The following is an 18,032-nucleotide window of genomic DNA, read 5'->3' on the forward strand; positions in this document are numbered from 1 at the left end:
ACAGACAATGCTCAAAGTGGTTCAGATATTTTGCCACCCATTGGGCATATGGGCCAGGTCCATGAATGAATCTACTGAAGCTGATAGAGCTATTGAAACCACTGACATTACTAAAAGCACTTCCACTCACCAAAGGCTCAGGCTGGAGATTCTCAAATTGCGTCCAAGGTCCAACCCCAAGGTGAAATATGGGTCGGGTTGATGTTGGTCCGCTCTGAAAGCTGCCCAAGTCCGGTTCAGGTATGGCCGGTTTCCGGCTGACCATGGTTAGAGCTGGTCCATTCCATGCATTGCCATATGAGCACAGCCTGTACCAACCTCATAAAAAAGCTGATGATTCTGTAAGCACTAAGCTGTGGAACTTGTTAAACTCGTACATGGGCCTGAGAAAAAGCTGACATTGTTTAAAGGAAAATATTCCTCCACGCGGAAAGACTCTGGGATCAAGAATCCGAGGTTCGGTGTAGTAGTTGATAGAAGTTGAGATTTGGGAGCACAGCACCGTCTACCGAGAGTCACAGACCCAACGCAAAGCCCATCAATTCAAACCCACTAATTACTTGGCCAATTTTGAAATTTGAACCCAGTAATTTCTAGTTGGTTCTACAATTTGAGCCACAACTCATTATAAGCCGCCAACGCCGAACCGATATTCGTGACTGAGAAGCCCGTTGAGGAATGAGGATACCGTGTCAATGGTACGGGCAGAACTAAACAGAACTCCCATGTGATTGCTTCATTATATTGACGTCCATGGGACCCACAAGTTTCTTCCTTTCCATGAGATCACGTATGTACGTGTATGTATTTACTTGCCTATATCATCATACGCATGTACTGTCCCAATCATACACCTCCGATTCGTCTAGAATTTCTCTCGTGGGTCCCTTGTGTCATTACAATACTCTAAGGCCACACATAAATCATCCAAGTCCACTTTTGTCTTTTTAACGGCCCGGTTAAAGGGGCTTTAGCGTGCATGAGGACCCAAGCCCACATGAATTCCATTAGGTTTTCATGTTTCCAAATCTATATAGCAAAATGAGTTCTTTCTTTTTTCTGATTTCATCCATATGTTTAGATGTTCAAATTTGTAGAAAAAAAAAGCACAAAATAACAGTAACATAACAAAGAATTAGTAGAGAAAATTCTTTTTATCAAAAGCATAAAGGGTTTTTATATAGGTTGTGTGTTGGTTCTACAGTGCCACATAGTCATAGGTGTTGGCGTTTATTGCAGATGAAACAAAATAAAATAACTGTTTGATTTCATCGTTTATCGAATAAATGGTAAAATACTGAAATGCTTTGATTTTTGTTCATGGGGCATGTAAGGAAATGTTAAATTCTTGTTTTCCCCAACGTCTCAACATTTTTTGAAACCAAATACTGATGTGGCACAATTTAATGGTTATTAATTTGATGTATAGAGTGAAAAACATTTAAAGTGAAGCCTAACCAAAAATAAAAATAAAAGAAACATTTAAAGTAAAAAGTGTTTAAAATGAAAAAATATAAATAAACATTTAAAGTAAAAAAATACAAATAGATGACGTATCCATGAATGCCCACATAATATTTTTAAATTTTGCCTTTCTACCAAAATGGGCCTTCCATTGATGATCAAAAAGAAGTATTAATACGCAAGAAATACAAATTTTGTTTTTTTCAAGCTGATATGGTATAAAGAAATCCCTTAAATCTATGTAAAGGGCGGTTTCAAAAATCGATACATATCATATAATACATATCAGATACACGTTGCGATATTTTAACAAGCCTTTAAATAATTTTTTTACATAAAAAAAAAACTTTTTCTATTAGTAGTTCAATATACATTAAAAATGTAGAAAAAAGAAAAAGCTTGAATTTTTTTTATTACCCGGAAAGAAGAACCCTAAGAAGGATAAGCCTTTAATAGATAACTCTAAATTAGAACATAATAACATGAATTTAAAAAGGAATAATATTATTAAAAAGAAAAAACTAATTACAAAGCATTGTTGTTTGTTCTTGCAAGGGCGTTCGTATCGGGCACGGCTTGCCAAGCCGAGGCCACAATGAGAGGACGGCTATGCCAGCCCAACGTCAAGCACCCTTGGTTCTCCTCCACGGAATATCCCTCGGCCGAGAACAGCGTCAACAGCATACTCGCTTGCTTGAATGCATTCGACCCCAGATGCATCGCCCGGAACCCGGCTCCATCCAACCGGGCTCTCCACTTGGCCAGCGGTTCATGCCGCTCCTCCCGGGCCGACCCTTCACAACACACTATGTTACATATCTCCCGCTGTATGTACATCTCAGCGAGGGCTTTTTCCGGCTGCTGCGCACTAGACTCCAGTGAATCGAACATTGTCGAGTAATAGTACAGCGCCTCCGTGAAACGGTCCAGGAATTCTGGTTGGTTGTGGTTTGCCTCTTGCTCCACCACTGTTACTATCTTCGGGTTTAAGCCACGAACCCATCCAAGAACCGAGTCGATTGGTGAACCCCGGCTCGGGTCCGGGGCTAGTAGCCGGTGGAGCTGCATTATCGAATTTATGGCAACGGCCTCTCTCGGCCCGACTTGGAGCATCCACGGCTTCACATCGTCTAGCCGTGAAGCTGCCACTCCTCGGAAGGCGAACCGGACGTTTACGAACCGGGCCAACTCGGCAAGCTTCAGCCCAATTTCACGAAGCGAATCGCGCCCATCGGGAGACGGGGGTCCAATCCCGGTGATACGGAGAAAGGGTGGCCCACCGGGCCGGAGGGCAAGGGCCTGGATCAGGGCAGGCCATTGTAGTCCATGCATAAGGTTGAAATCGACGACGTGGACACAATCGTGGCCGTCAAAGGCCTCGAGGATGGCTTGGTTCGCCGTGAAGTGAGCGAATTTGAGGTACGGGCTGGCCTCGTAGAAATGATGGTACAAGATCTCGATCTCGAGAGTAGAACCGGCGCATACGGCTTGTGGCGAGAAAAGCCGGCGGTTCAGGGCGTCGATGAAGTATCCGGCGACCTTCCCGATGCCACATCCAGTGTTTACATGCGACAATAACGCTCGCATCTCTTCGAGCAAGGATCCTGCCAATGCGACGTCGCCACGTTGCACTGATTCAGCGCACGTGAGAAGCAAATGCACCAACCTGATGCCGGAATCTTCTTCCATTGCGGTCGCCACTGTCAGCTGATGTTGCTGCTGCGGCTCCTGCTGGTGCGTGGTCTGGTCCGTCCAGGCGTCTGTGACGACCGTCGGGTGGAGGGGTGGACTTACTAGATCATCCAAGTAATGGAGTTCAGAAAAGCCCGATAGATCAGACGACGACGAGGAGAAGGGTTGATTGATTCCGGTGAGCATGGACTCCACCCAGGAGGCGAGGTCGGTGGGGTTGTAGTGTACAGCCTCGGAGGCGAGCTGTGAAATCTCGGTTGGAGCATTGACAATGAACGTCTCAAGTCGCTCCAGACGCTGCGCCACTTGGTGGAGATCCGAGGACCTGACCTTGTAACCGGCGCCGGCGAGAAGTCCGTCTAGTTCCGAAGATTTTCCCATGCATGAAGACAAGCAACTGCTGGTGCTTGGGGCAGAGGCGCCGGAGTCATACGGTCCCATCCCTGGTTAAGTGATGCTTTTACTTAGAAGCTAAGAATGTGCTAGCGGTATCCCTGAAGCATATCGGAATCCGGCGAGAGGAAAGCGAGAGAGAGAGAGAGAGAGAGAGAGAGAGAGGGAGGAGAAGTGAGGAATGAGGAGAAGAGGAGCCGAGAAGGAAAGGAAGTTTAAGAAGTGATAGACGAAAGAGAGGGGAAGGTGGGTTTTGTGTTAGTTTAAGAGAGAGGGGGGCGTAAGATCTGCCTGCCAAATGCCAATGTCAAGATAGATGCATGGATGGATGTATCAATCGGAGGCCATGCACGTAGCATGGGCCCACGGTTCGATTGTCTCTCCATCTTAATTTCTTTATTTCTCTCGTTCTTTCAAATTTCCATTTCGTCTCGCGAGAAATTGTAAAACCCTAGTACAGAAAAGGGAAGAAATGGAATACAAGTTTTAACTGTCGATAACCGGGAGTACAGTACTAGAGAGGGACATTTACACCGTAATTTTTTTTCGCCAAGGGCTGTCTCCTGAGTCCTGGAGCCCTGAGTCATGACTGTTGAATAGATACATAGATAGAAGGGACATAGATAATAGTCAAAACAGAGGTGGGTCAATCGACAAGGTTGTTTCCGAGGTTTATCTTCCGAACCTGTAAAGTGCAGTTTAACTTATACCCACTGCTCTCCCAAGTTGTACCTTTTTCAACCACGTGGTGAGATACAAAGAAAAACAAAAGCTTTTGCCCCCGTTTGGGACTGCTTATTTGGATAAATAACTACTTATTAATTAATGTTTTTCTTAATAAACGCTTATGGTTATCTTTCAGTGGAAAAGCACTTCAAAATGGGTTCATTTCATAAAAAATCCCTTATTCGGGCTTTTTGGCTTTTAATGAAATAGCCGGAGTTTGAACTTCCAAGTGAAGGTAGGTCTCGTTTGGCTGGCAAATGGAAAATTCCCGCACTCCTTTAGGAATTAGGCTGTGGGAACAAACTCCAAAATTTGGTAGGGACCGGGGTCATGGCTAAAAGCCTAGAACAGTATGTCCACTTTGTTGCCCCAACAGCTTTCCCGATTCCCATGCATTATGACTTATGAGAAAAGTTTCACTTTTCTTGGGCTTATGCGGGTCTATCATTCATTGCTTTAACACAAATCTAATTAAGCGGCTAAATCTAAATGTACTAGATCAGGCTGTTTATATATTAATAGAAAACTGATGATGATCTTTATTATAACTTATATAAAGGATTCTACAGCCACTCTACATTGTAAGTTATGGTTATCGGTTTGATGGCTGAATTGGATGGTTCACCCATTTGTAGTTATCAAAATTCAAAACCATTTAAGGCCCAATGCATTTTCAAGATAAGTGTTTTATAGATATTATTTTCTCAGGTAAATGTAGTATTTACCCGTCTGAGAATATTTAGATAACCCAATATTTTAAACCCTTGGACAAACAAAGCCATTTACACAAGAATTCTCAACCGCCAGATCTATTTTTTGAGATTGGACTGTGGGCTTGGGTAATTATTATTAGAGATATGAACAAGTGGTCCTAATTTAGTCAAGACCTCTTAATATGATTCAATCTTGATGCAATGATTCTGTCCCATTTCCTTTATAAAGTTCTGCTTTCGACCTAAATTTCATGGCAAAGATTCTTGCGAATGACTTTTTTCGGCCAAAGTGCTTTTGGCAACATAAGTCATCAAAGTGCACCTGTTGTACTGTCTAGTTATTCTATTTGTGCAAGGATAAAAGCTAAAAGCTCATAATAGACCATATGAGGGCAGGGCAAACTTCATTGTTTTCCTTGTTCTTTGCCTATTATTACATATTATCTCATGTGCTTTATTGATTTATAGTGACTAATGTAAATAATTACAGAAATCTCATCATCTTTTTGGTAAATTCTAGGAGACAGAGTGAAAGTTTCATTAAACTTTACAGTGATCAATTTCATTTGCATAAGTGCAAAAGTATGGAAGTGCAAATGATTTGAGTGCAAATTCTAATTTATTTTTCTTTCAAATTTTACCGTACCTTTGATCATTTTCAGTGCAGATGAAGTAAAACAAGACTTGAAGAAAGGTAAAATAAAAGCCCAAGAAAGTTGATCGGATTTTGCATGCTTTTCATCTGTACTCTCATGCATTTACAAAATTGTACTGCAAACAAAACAAACACAGCCCAAATTTCATTTTATTGGGTACAAATGTAAATAATTGAAGAACATTGGAGAATATAAAATTCAAGGGAAACATGAAAATTGTCCACATGCAATATAATAAATTGAGTTTCTCAACAGAATATGAATAGCTTTTGAGATGTATAGGAAAGTTCTCGCCTATTATTAGTCATACTTACCAGAACTGACTACAGTTCTACCCACATTAGTATTCCCAGTCCATCAATATCAAATACCCAATAATTTATTATTAATTTTTAAATAATAATAAAGTACTATTAATAAACCATTGTAATATAAATAAATAATAGAGCCAGACCTCTTTTCAGGCTTAATGGGGGCTTGTAGAGGAAAAGATGATAATATATTTAATTTATTTTCTTTCACCAAAATCAAAGTTGATTATCATATGCTAAAGAGTCCTAATTTTTTAAATAGAGGGTTTGTACCTTTTTTTTTCTCCTTAAGTTAGGCTACTAATTAACATTGAAGGTTATAAAGTGATAAGCATATATTTAATAAGGTGGATTATGACTTCTTAGAAACCTTTATATCTGGATGACAACACAGCAAAACAAAAGAAAAAAAAAAAAGAAAAGAAAGAAAAAGGATTTAGTATGACAATTAATTCTTAGGTGAGTATAGGAATCCTTGGAAATGAAAATACTTTTGAACACAAGGGGCCAAAATTGCTGATATCGATGCCTAAAATGGTTTCCCAATCAAAGCAGTGCTTCAAATAATCATTGGTCTACTTAAACTATTCTCTATTTTAGATTTAATTTGATGTTTTCAGTTAATCTAAAATTTTACTTGTCTCTCAGCTTTTATTCTTAATTCTTAAGTTCTGTTTGGTTTGCGGGAAAAGGGTCTGAAATCGGAATCGAAATTAGAATGGGCTATTCTAATTTGAACTGTTTGATTTTGTAGAATCGGAATTCTATTTTTATTTCTGTTGGAATGACATTTCTCCATTTGAGAGAATGGCCATTCTCTACCCTTTTCTTTGAATATAAAATCCTATTTCTGCTGACTCTCATTACCATTCCTGTCTGAACAAAACAGACTATGAAAATGAATCATTTCAAATCCGATTCTAAAGAATTTTAATTCTGATTCCAATTCCGATTAAGCTGATTAAACTAATAAAAGAGCTAAGTGAGAAATTCAACTAAGGTTACTCATTCGAATTCGATGATTGATGAACAATATGGAAAGCTTTCCTACATATCAAAAAAGTAATGCGGATAGCTTTTCATGAATGAAGACTGAAACCATATTTTATTAAATTGTATTTTGCTTTGAATGAGAACTTTGCTACATTGATGTGGTGGCTGATACTGAAGGGCCATTAATGGGAGAGAAAGTTGAGTCCCACTAACAATTTATCTGATTTTTATATTAAGCCAGGTGTTAAACTAGCGGAAGAGCGATATATTTTACACATAGTAAATTAGACAGAAGCAATAATAAGTAATAACCCAAGTACAGTGGCAAGTTTACTCTCGTGGACTCGCACACAATCCTCCCATCCCATCAAGCTTGGGGAGTAGTTATATGTTGCTTATATCCAAAATCAATGTTTTAATGCTTCGCCAGTGGCTTTGTATACATTTTCAGATAGATATGCATCTTTGGTTTCACGTTTTGATGGTAATTAGGATTAATATATATATCTTAATGTATTTAAATATGTTTGGATGCATTGATATAAGTTTTTTTTTTTAAACCTTAAAACTTTAACTAAAATAAATGGTATGAATCTTTAATATATAATTAAAAAATAAAAATTAAATAATATTAATTATATCGATACACACCGATGCTTAAACATATTAATATTTTAATCTTTGATTTTAGAAAATCATTGGATTGGAGGAACCTGTTAAATCCAATGCATTCCTGGCTGCAGCACTAACCCGACGAGTCTATTTATCAAAAGAACCAAAATGGATGGCGTCTTGAATAGCCATCCATTTCGATTATGAAGAAGGAAATGGAATATTTTAGAATGAAGCATTTTTAATTGAACATATCATGTGCAATAACAAGGGATTAAAAAAAGACATTTTCAACTTCATGGAAGTGGGGAAGAAATTTATTTTTCTACCAAAATATCCCTTCATTTGAGATAAGGCATTTTAGAAAATCTGGGAACAAGACAAGATCGAGTATAAACTAAGCTTAATACATTAGAACTCTCTACAGACCAAATGAATAAAAAAAAAATTATAATATAAGCACACATATACTCTTATATTGATTAACTATTATTTTCATGAAAAGGGAGCCTTGTCAGAAACATCCGTTCAATTAAAATAGTCCATTGATTCAATTGAAGACATGGGTCTCCCTAGAATCCTACTGTTTTGATTGTTATGAGCTGGTCTCCAAGAACTACACTCCATGTGAGTTTAATATTCTATGTCATTCGGCAAAGATTTCTCTCTCTCTCTAACTTAAAAAAAAAAAACATTTGAAATTTGAAAATGCAGTAAAATTCAGTATAAAAAGGATGTTAGGAACTTGAAATCGAGAGATAGTGTAATACTTTTATTCATACAAGGGTTCATATTAGGTCAGGTTGGTGGGGTCCACTAGGATTTCGAATGAGGAGGAGTGAGGACCCTCGTGGAAACCCTAAAAGGCTTGGTCATAGATCTTACAGTGGAGTTGCCAATTTCCAAATTCCAACAGGAGGATTGTGGGCATTCCTCCAAGAGAACATGTTGTGTTGGTCCCGTTGTTTTAGCTGACAGTTTCATCTTACTAAAAGCATAGAGAACAGAGTATGTCGTCTAGGTTTTTGTCCCCAGACTTTGGTATTTGTTTCCAAAAGTTCTGCTTAATAACCTCTTTCTCTCTCTCTCTTCCTTCCAATTTCGACAATGGATATTTCAGAAGAGTCCATATTTGCCACTATCAAACACAGCAATCTAGCCGAACATCGGGAGCATCTACTTTACTTGTATGTATAAATATGAATTTTATAAGTCATTCAACAAAAACAGTTAATATATGTATGGCATCTATGCTGCAGATACAGCACCGTTTTCTCATAAAGGGGTGCTGCTGATATGTGGATTGGAAGTATCGTTTTCTGAGAGAACAATATATTTTTTTGTTTGAAAATGTTACTGTCAGATAGGACATTTCCTGGAGCAACAGAACGTTTTCTGTTTGGCATCTCAAGGAAACATTTTCCTATTATTTAGTGCCACATCACATCTCTACCACTGTCACCTCATGTCCTTGTTAGTAGCAATGAGCTGCAGCTCCAGAAAATGTCAAATTTAGCCATGCCTTTTCAATTTCTAAGGTGTGGCTTGGAGCATCGTTTTTTTATGAAAAAACGATTCTAAACAAAAAGGCGATTCCTAGAGTACCATTTTTTTCTGATGTGGCACTGATGTGTCACCGTTTTCTGGAGCAACAGCAGCGATGCCAAACAGACGCTTAGACAAGCTCAGATCCTCAGTTATCAAATTACCTTCTTCACAGCTCTTCCCTCTTTGTGTTGGCTTTGTTATTGAATAATTTTACGCACTGTTTGGACAAGTTTTATTTTTGAGCTTTGGGCTGTTAAAAACAAAATTGAGCCAGAAAGTGTTTTGAGCAGTTGATAACTTTTGCTTCTCAAAACACTATATTATAAAAGCCAAAACACTTATAAGCCCCCAACCCTGGAGCTTATCCAAACACAATCTTAGCTTGTTTGCAATAAATCTATCGCAATTTGGCAATGGGGAACATGAAGATTCAACACAATCTTAGCTTGTTTGCAATAAATCTATCACAATTTCCTCCACCTACCTCACCTCTAGGGGTGTCAACCGCACTGGATTTGGTCCAATCCGATCCAGTCCATTGTGAATCCATTATAAATGGATCAGGTCCAATCCAATCCAATGAATATTTGGATCAATTTGGACCGTCTAATTAGTTCAAGTTCATTTTGATTTATATTGATTTCAACCCAAACCCGGTCCATTAACACATATATTCTTATCTTATATCAACGGGCCAGATATAGACTTAATCCAACCCAATCCAATATAAATTTGTTACGGACGGACCAGGTCCAATCCAATCTAATAATTTTTTTGGACCAAATTGGTCTAATCCAATGTCTTGTTGGTCCATCCAAATTGATTTTGGACTGGACAGGGTCCAATCCAAAACCGGTCCATTGACACCCTTGCTCACCTCAACAAAGATTTGTCCCAACTCGTTAGGGTCCCTTTTGGTTGCGACTTGCGATGGAGACCTATGATCCAATCCTGCCCTTGTTTAGGGTTGGGGAGGTTCCTTCTTCTGGGGTTTCGGGGACGTTCCACCCGCTAGAGTAGATGTAGTCCATTTGCCTCCCAAAAAAAGAAAACAAATTTAGGGTTAGTTACATAATTTCTGAGTCCCGATATCCTTCACTTTTTATTGCATTTCCATTGTTACTCTTTGTTCTGTTATCCAAGGGCCGGGCCAATGGGCTACTAAATACCGAAGGACCATCGCCAACCCAATCCAACCCAAGCTGGCCAATACAGGCCTTAAAGCCTTTACTTTTAAGACAATTATAGACCATGTTGAAATCCATGGGGGCCCATGATATATCCTTACCATAACATTGGACAACACAGGGCGATAAGGGGCCTTTCGTTTCCAAGATGCTCTTCAGTCTTCATTATTGGCCAAAGCCCACCTTGCCAATAGCAGGTCTAATCGTGGTTAAAGACCCCTCCCTGTAACATTCGCTCACAATCTTAATTTGAGTTTATGGAGTGGTGAGTGGTCTTGAACCACGATTAGGGCCTACCTGGGCTGGGGCTGAATTTATGCAGGGCTAGGCCCATTACAATTAGTAGCTGGTTGTTTCATATACCGTATATCAGTTTTAAATGTTAAATATGGATCAAAGATGCGTTCGTTGGCAGTGGTGCAAAACTATGGTAGTATAAGTGATTTATATAAGGCTGTGTTTGGTTGCAAGACTATTTTATTTGCACTAGTTCAAATGTATAAGAGTGCAAATGGAAAGAATGCAAATTCTGGTTTAATTTTGTTTTCAGTGTTATTTTATCTTGATTCAAGTCTTGCTTTACTTCATTTATACTGCAATAAAATAAAATAAGATAAAATTCAAAATAAAAATTGATGCGGCACGATTCGGGCACTCCTAATTGGCTGCTGAGTGGCTCCTTGTTGGCAATGGACGGCACCTGAGAAGATGGATAGGAAGAATTCCCGGGGATTTTACCCGGTGTGAATACTCCGATGCTTAAGTTAGAACGCAAGAAAGAAGGAAAAGAAGAGTTGGTAGCTAAGAGTGTAGGTCGCGCCTTTTCACTATACTTGAGAAATTAGAGGTCTCAAGAAGAAGTTTCTCTTCTGTCCTGAGGGATTTTATAGGGGCGTTCTTGTCAGATCGGGCATAACCACCACTGGGCCCCTGCCACAGCCGTTACCTGCCAGGGCTACGCAGGTGGCCGTTGTGTCGTACTCCTCGCTTGGGTGAGTGACACGTCTCCAAAGTAACAGGCACGCCTCCGCCTGCTGAGAGACGTGGGTGCAGACTGTTGAAAGGACAGGGACTATGCCGTCAGTAAGGGACGTGGCGCAATTTGATCGGTACGGCCTGTCAGATAGAAGCTTCCTGAGGAATGCTCGTGCGGCTCATTCACGAGCTACTTTGCAGCGAGCTCAGAATACTCCAAGAGTACCCTTAGTAGAATTGGTCCTCGGGATGACTTGTCTGCTTGGGAGCTCGGGCGAGCTGGTTTTCTTAGCTTGCGAGCTAAAGTTGCCTCAGAATATCCCTTTAGAGCTAGCTCGGGGAACCCGGAGCTCGTGTTATGGCGAGCTCCTCCTTTTGCACGCTACAATGTAGCGAGCTGCCTTATGGGCCCGTTACTTGGTTGTACTGGGCCACAATGTTGAGTTGTCGCTTATGCTGAGTCCGTGTCCATGTGTCACCGTTTCGTAGGTCAGGCCAAATCGTCTTCCATCAATTGCCCCTCACTCCTTGAGCTGAGAGCATTGCCTTAGCGCGAGGAGTTAATGAAGCGTGATGGACTGATTTGACCGAAATTCAAACTTGATTGACTACCCACATTAAATGCATTCATGGGAATCAAGAGATCTTCTGACTTTTCAGATTCCTAAAACGTGCTGAAGTGGCTCTTAACTCCGGACATCGTGCAGCCTCCATTGCCTTAATCATGGAAGACGTGCCGCCAATCACCTTCGGTTTTCAGAAGACGTGCAGTCAGTGCGCCTGCGAGCCATTGGATATGCTTTGATCAGGGCCGTCTATTCGGAGATGTGGGAGCTATAAATAGGAGGGTCTTCTGGGCCTCATTTCCCTTCACGCAGTTAGTGGCCCATCCCCTTTCGGTGAGTCTTAATTACTGTCAATCATGTCGGGATACCCGTACCATGTTTGTCACCAGGGAAATGACCAGGATGATGATGCTCCCTCAAGCTCGGGGGGAGCTTGAGAGCAAGTTCCGAGGGCCAGGGAATCTCCGACGAAGGAGCTTCCACTTCGCGGGAAAGGGAGCCCGATACTTTCGGCCCTTTCTGCATGACAGAGGGGAGACTTAGGTCTCTGATTAGCTATTTCCACCTTCCTAGGGACCTCCTCTACTGCATCCCCACCAGTAACTTTCCGTGGGAGCACGGTCCCAACGATATAGTCATTTACCAGGAACAGCTCAAGGCTGGCCTGTGTCTTCCCCTACACCCCTTGATAGTGGAGGTGCTAAACCACTTCGACGTCACTATTGACCAACTTCATCCCAATGCCATCCCGAACTTGGTTGGGACGATATCCTTGTGTTGGGAATACTATCTTCCCTTGAGTCTGGACATCTTTTCCGCTATCCTCTGTATAAAGAATGTCACTCCCGGGTTTCCACCGGAGAGGCGTCTCTACTACTCTCCCCGTTGTGGCTACAAGCTCTTGCATGAGCTTTCGAAGAAAATCCCCGCCTGGAAGCGGGATTATTTTTTGGTCTGCAACCCCGAAGGGTGGCCTTCCCTACTGCTTGGAGGGGCGCCATCCAGGACTTCAAGGTCGAGTTGGACCCTGAAACTTAGAAAACGATGTTGTCTTGGGCATCAGTAGGCTTCCTCTGCTTGGACTACTTGGCCAAGGAGAAGCTCATGCAAGCCCGCCTGAGCCCGAGTAGGTTGTCCTTTTAGGTCGCGTGGTTTTTGTCATGACATTGTGTTCAAATGCAAATATATCTTGTTCTTACCGAACTAATACTGTGATTTCTTCTTGGCAACCATCATGTCCGGTATCGACTCGCGCCGCCTTCTTTCAAGTAAACAGGGGCGCAGGGTGAAGAGGTCACGCCCCGACCGAACTCCCATCTCGGGGGGTACCGAGTTTGGATCCGCCGAGCCGACTTTATCCTCCCCTCTGCCTGTGATCCCACCGCTTGGAATCCCACCACCTCCATCCAAGGGAGCTAGTGGGGCTGATCTCGAAGGGGGCGAGCTCCCACAACAGGGGGTGAATCCCCATAACCCTCTCCAGTCATCCCCTTACCCTCCGTTCCCAATGGGGAACTAGGAAGGGGTGAATGACTACGTCGTGGCTCGACAGAGGAGCCGGAAGGCGATTTGCAACGACGTGGTCACCCATTGGGGGAATATAGAGCCCGGGGACCTCGCCACGTTTGCCTCCTCTCACTGCATGGTGGTAAGTGATTCTTTCCTTTCTTCTCTCATTTTGCTTCCTTTTGCTATCCTCTGATCCTCTTTTTGTTGGCAGGTGAATACCGCCATCCATTCTATGGCTCTCCAGAAGCGCATCCACTACATCGACGTCATCGACCAACAGGCTACCAATCAGAAGCTCTAGGGCGAGCTCCATCACACTCGCAAGGGGAGTGAATCTCTGAAGAGAGCACGCATCACAGGGAGGAGTCATCGAGGGTGGCGGTGGAGAGGGAGCTCCTTCGGTAGTAGGTGCGGGACTTGGAGTCCACTCTTCTAGATCAGACTCGAAATTTTGACTAGATGGTGGAGGCCGAACGAGAGAAGGCGGTCTGGGATTTCAAGGACTCCTAGGAATATCACGACCTCCAGGTGGAATACGGCTTGAGTTTGTACCGCTCTGGGTTTAAGCTCTGTCGATGGTTGGTTTGGAAGAAGTTCTTTGGGCTCAATCTTGACGGCATCACTATGAAGGGTCTGTCTCCTGAGACAGCGGACCAAGCGGAGGAAGAGGAGCTTGACTCTCCGGAGGACGAGGATAAGGAGGCGGATCCCTGAGGCGGTGTTTTTCCTGGACTTCTGGTAGCTCCCGGGTGCCATAAACCCGGTTTTTCAAAGATCTTTGGTTGGGCGGTTGTGCCCTGTGATTGTCAAACTTTCCTGAGATGCTTAGCTTGGTTATTGCCCTATCGTTTTTCTCTTTCCTTCTTTTTTTTGTTTGAAATGGTAATGAAAGTTCTCCCTTTTTCTTCCAAGTATGATGTGCTTTCTTTATCTTTGCTAAGGTGATCTCAACACCCAAGCTATTAGAGTTACATACTCGAAGTAGGACTTCTCGATAATCGTTGTCTCGGGTTATCCCTTAAATCATTTAAGGCATCTTTATGGTGCTCGACGAAGTGGTTTTCACGTGTGCTTGAACTATACACTCATCGATTATTCTTTAGTTTGATCATCGTACTGGAACGAGCCATGCTTGGCGGGGTTTAGGCCCGAGCTGCTCACACTTTTCATACTCTACCCCCATCATTGAAATGGCTAAGTCTTTCTTGATGCCGAGGTGTTGGTTAGCTCGGTGCCTTAGCCCGTAAGCCGAGGGGTGACTTGTGGTCTGCCCTTGAAGTTTGCCCCTGTCATGGAGACGACTGGGTCTTATTGCGCCAAGGTCATGTTAGCTCGGCATTTTGGCCCTTAGGTTCTAGGAGTGACTTATAGCCCACTCTTGGAGTTCGCCCATGCCATAGAGGCGACTGGGTCCTATTGTGCCACGGTCATGTTAGCTCAACATTTTGTTCCTTCCCCAAGCACTCATTTCACTCAGTAAGGTCCTTCCCAATTGGACCCGAGCTTGCCAACGCCAGGCTCAGGTACCATAACTTCACGCAGGACCAGGTCGCCAACGCGGAGGTTCTACTTCTTGACCCTGGCATTATAGTACCAAGCTACTCCTTGCTGGTATGCTGTAGTCCTGATGTACGCGAGGTCCCTTACTTCGTCAAGGAGATCGAGGTTGGTACGTAGCTCGTCCTCGTTTGTCTTATCATTGTATGTTTCCAGTCATAGCGTAGGTACTTCGATTTCTGCCGGGATAACTGCTTCAGTGCCGTAGGTGAGGTTGAAAGGGGTCTCTTCTATGGTGGTTCTCTCCGTGGTTCGGTAAGCCATAGAACACTAGGTAACTCGTCTGCCCACAATCCTTTAGCTCGATCCAAACGTGCTTTCAGTCCGCGGAGGATGGCTCTATTTGTGACCTCTGCCTGACTGTTTGCTTGAGGGTGTGCAATTGAAATAAAATTTTATCAAATTCCCATGTCTTGGCACTAGTTCTAGAATTTGATGTACTCGAACTGGTTGTCGTTGTCAGAGATCAGTACTCGAGGTAACTCGAAGCTGCACACAATGTTCTTCCAAAAGAAGTTTTGGACGTTCTGAGCTGTGATCGCTACAAGGGGTTCAGCTTCTACCCACTTTGTGAAGTAATCCAATGCTACCACTAAGAATTTCCTCTAGCCTGCTGCTGGCGGGAACGATCTAAGTATGTCGATGTCCCATTGCATGAAAGGCCCCGGGCTGGTGAGATACTTGAGGTCGGCAGCAGGTTAGTGGTGAATATTCGCGTGCTTCTGGCATTTGACACATTTTCTAACGAGTTCAATGACATCTGCCTTCATTGTTGGCCAATAATACCCCTGCCGAAGTGCCTTTTGGGTGAGGGCCCTGCCCCCAAGTGTCCGCCGCACAGACCCTCATGAGTGTCGCGGAGTACAAGATCGGCTTCAGTAGGCCGCAAGCAACGCAGGTAGGGGAGTGTGTAGGACCTATGGTATAGCCATTCGTCTATCATGATGTATTTGGTTGCCTGACGCTGCACCCTTCTAGCTGCATTGCGATCTGCAGGGAGGGTCCCGTGTAGCAAGAAGCTCGCGAGCGGGTCAATTCAGCTTGGCTCAACTTATACGACGGGAGCGACCTCCTTTGCCCCTCCCCCCCCGAGAATGCTAGGCCGAGGCAGGTCCTCTATGTACACGGTTCTCATGATGATGTTGCTGGTACTGGCTAACCTGGACAGGGCGTTGGCCTCAGCATTTTCCAACCTCGGTATTTGTTTGATGAAGTGTGAATGGAAGTTGAGAAGGGCCTCTCTGACTTTAGCTAACTAGGCGATCATGGTTGGCTCACGAGCTTTGTACTCGCCAGTGACTTGGTTGACCACGAGCTGGGAGTCACTACAGATAACAACGTGCTTGGCTTTTACTTCTCTGGCTAAAGCTAGTCCAGCTATCAACGTCTCGTATTCCACTTCATTGTTAGATGCCATAAACTCGAAGCGTAGCGCGTACTCCAATTTCGTGCCACTTGGGCCATGCAAAACTATTCCGGCACTGCTGCCCTATTGGTTCGAGTAGCCATCTACGTGAAGGATCCATGGCTCCTCATCCCAATTCATACTTGGCCTTACAAGGAGAGATGCCACACTGGCTGCTACCTCACGGGGCTCGGACTCAACCAGCCTGAGAGCTTTGGGCTCACCCAGACTGGGGATCTCGTGCTCAACCGGCCTGGGGACTTCGAAGCTGAATGTGCACTCAGCAATGAAATCTGCTAAGGCTTGGGCCTTGATAGCAGTTCGTGGCTTGTACTGGAGGTCGTACTCGCTGAGCTCGATGGCCCACTTCGTTAACTAACCAAAGACCTCGGGCTTAAGTAAGACTTGCCTTAGAGGTTTGTCAGTGAGGATGATTACAGTACGAGCTTGGAAGTACGGGCGGAGCTTCCAAGCTGCAATTACTAGTGCATATGCTAGCTTTTCTATCTCCGGGTATCTCGTCTATGCTCCCTGCAATACTTAACGAATATAATAGATGGGTCGTTGGAACTGATCTACTTCCTTTTAGTACCGAACTGTCCACTTCGTCGCTTGCCGAGAGGTACAGTTCTAAAACATCGCCCTCCTCGGGTTGGGTTAAGATCGGCACACTAGCGAGGTATTTTTTGAGCTTGTCAAACGCGAGCTGGCAGTCTTGGGTCCATTGGAACCCTTTGCTCTTAATTGCCTTAAAGAACGGAAAGCAGTGGTCCACCGACTTGGACATGAAGCGGCTCAGGGCGGCTATGCGACCATTCAACCTCTGAACCTCCTTCAACTTATGGGGCGGTCTCATATCTATGATGGCCTTTATCTTATCCAGGTTGGCCTCAATCCCGCGTCAGTTAACGATGTACCCTAGGAATTTACCCGAGGTAACACCGAAGACACACTTGTTCGGATTCAATTTCATATTAAACTTACATAAATTTTCAAAAAACAGAATGCAAATCTTGAATTAATTCATGTGAAAATTGGGTTTTGACGACCATGTCGTCTACATAACATTCTACTTTTCTGCCAATTAATGGCTCGAACAATTTATTTACAAGCCTTTGAAAGGTCACCCCTGCGTTTTTCAACCCGAAGGGCATAACCTTGTAACAGTATAGACCCAACTCTGTGATGAAGGCGGTCTTTTCTTCGTCCGTCGGGTCCATCCTGATTTGGTTATAGCCCGAATAGGCATCTAAGAAACTCAACAACTCGTGCCCTTAGGTCGCGTCCACCAAGCAGTCAATTCTGGGGAGCGGGAAGCAGTCTTTTGGGCAGGCTTGGTTTAGGTCGGTGTAGTCGACGCACACGCGCCACTTGTCGTTAGCCTTCTTCACCAAAACAGGGTTGGCTACCCAACTCGGGTAATGGACTTCTCTTATGAAGTCAGCTGTGAGGAGCTTCGCGACCTCCTCGTCGACCGCTTTCCACCGCTCCGGGGCTAGGTTGCGTTTCTTCTGTCTAACAGGCCTAACTAAAGGATTAGTATTGAGCTTGTGAGTTATAAGGTCAGAGTCAATACCGGGCATCTTTGCCGCGGAACATGCAGATATATCTAAATTTTGCAGTAAGAAACTTACTAGTTTGGATCGTAGAGGTTCCTGGATGGAGGCACCGATCTGAAGCGTTCGAGCTTGGTCTGCTACCGAAGTCGGAACAACAATTGTTTCT

At 43.4% G+C, this 18,032-nt stretch overlaps 1 protein-coding gene across 1 annotated transcript; it reads right to left on the reverse strand.

The window, feature by feature from the left end:
* Positions 1–1,846: 1,846 nt before the first annotated feature.
* On the reverse strand, positions 1,847–3,847 carry LOC148869289 (protein SLENDER RICE1-LIKE 1-like). Its single transcript, XM_088973838.1, has one exon. The coding sequence runs from the start codon at positions 3,595–3,597 to the stop codon at positions 1,990–1,992; it is 1,608 nt and encodes a 535-aa protein (XP_088829964.1). The 5' UTR covers positions 3,598–3,847; the 3' UTR covers positions 1,847–1,989.
* Between the last annotated feature and the right edge of the window lie 14,185 nt (positions 3,848–18,032).

The sequence above is a fragment of the Nelumbo lutea genome, chromosome 2 (genome assembly GCF_056320005.1).
Source record: "Nelumbo lutea isolate HS-2025 chromosome 2, American lotus-T2T, whole genome shotgun sequence".
Classification (NCBI taxonomy): domain Eukaryota; kingdom Viridiplantae; phylum Streptophyta; class Magnoliopsida; order Proteales; family Nelumbonaceae; genus Nelumbo; species Nelumbo lutea.

Coding starts and splice junctions, on each gene's coding strand:
- LOC148869289 (XM_088973838.1), bottom strand. CDS start 3,597: ATGGGACCGTATGACTCCGGCGCCTCTGCCCCAAGCACCAGCAGTTGC.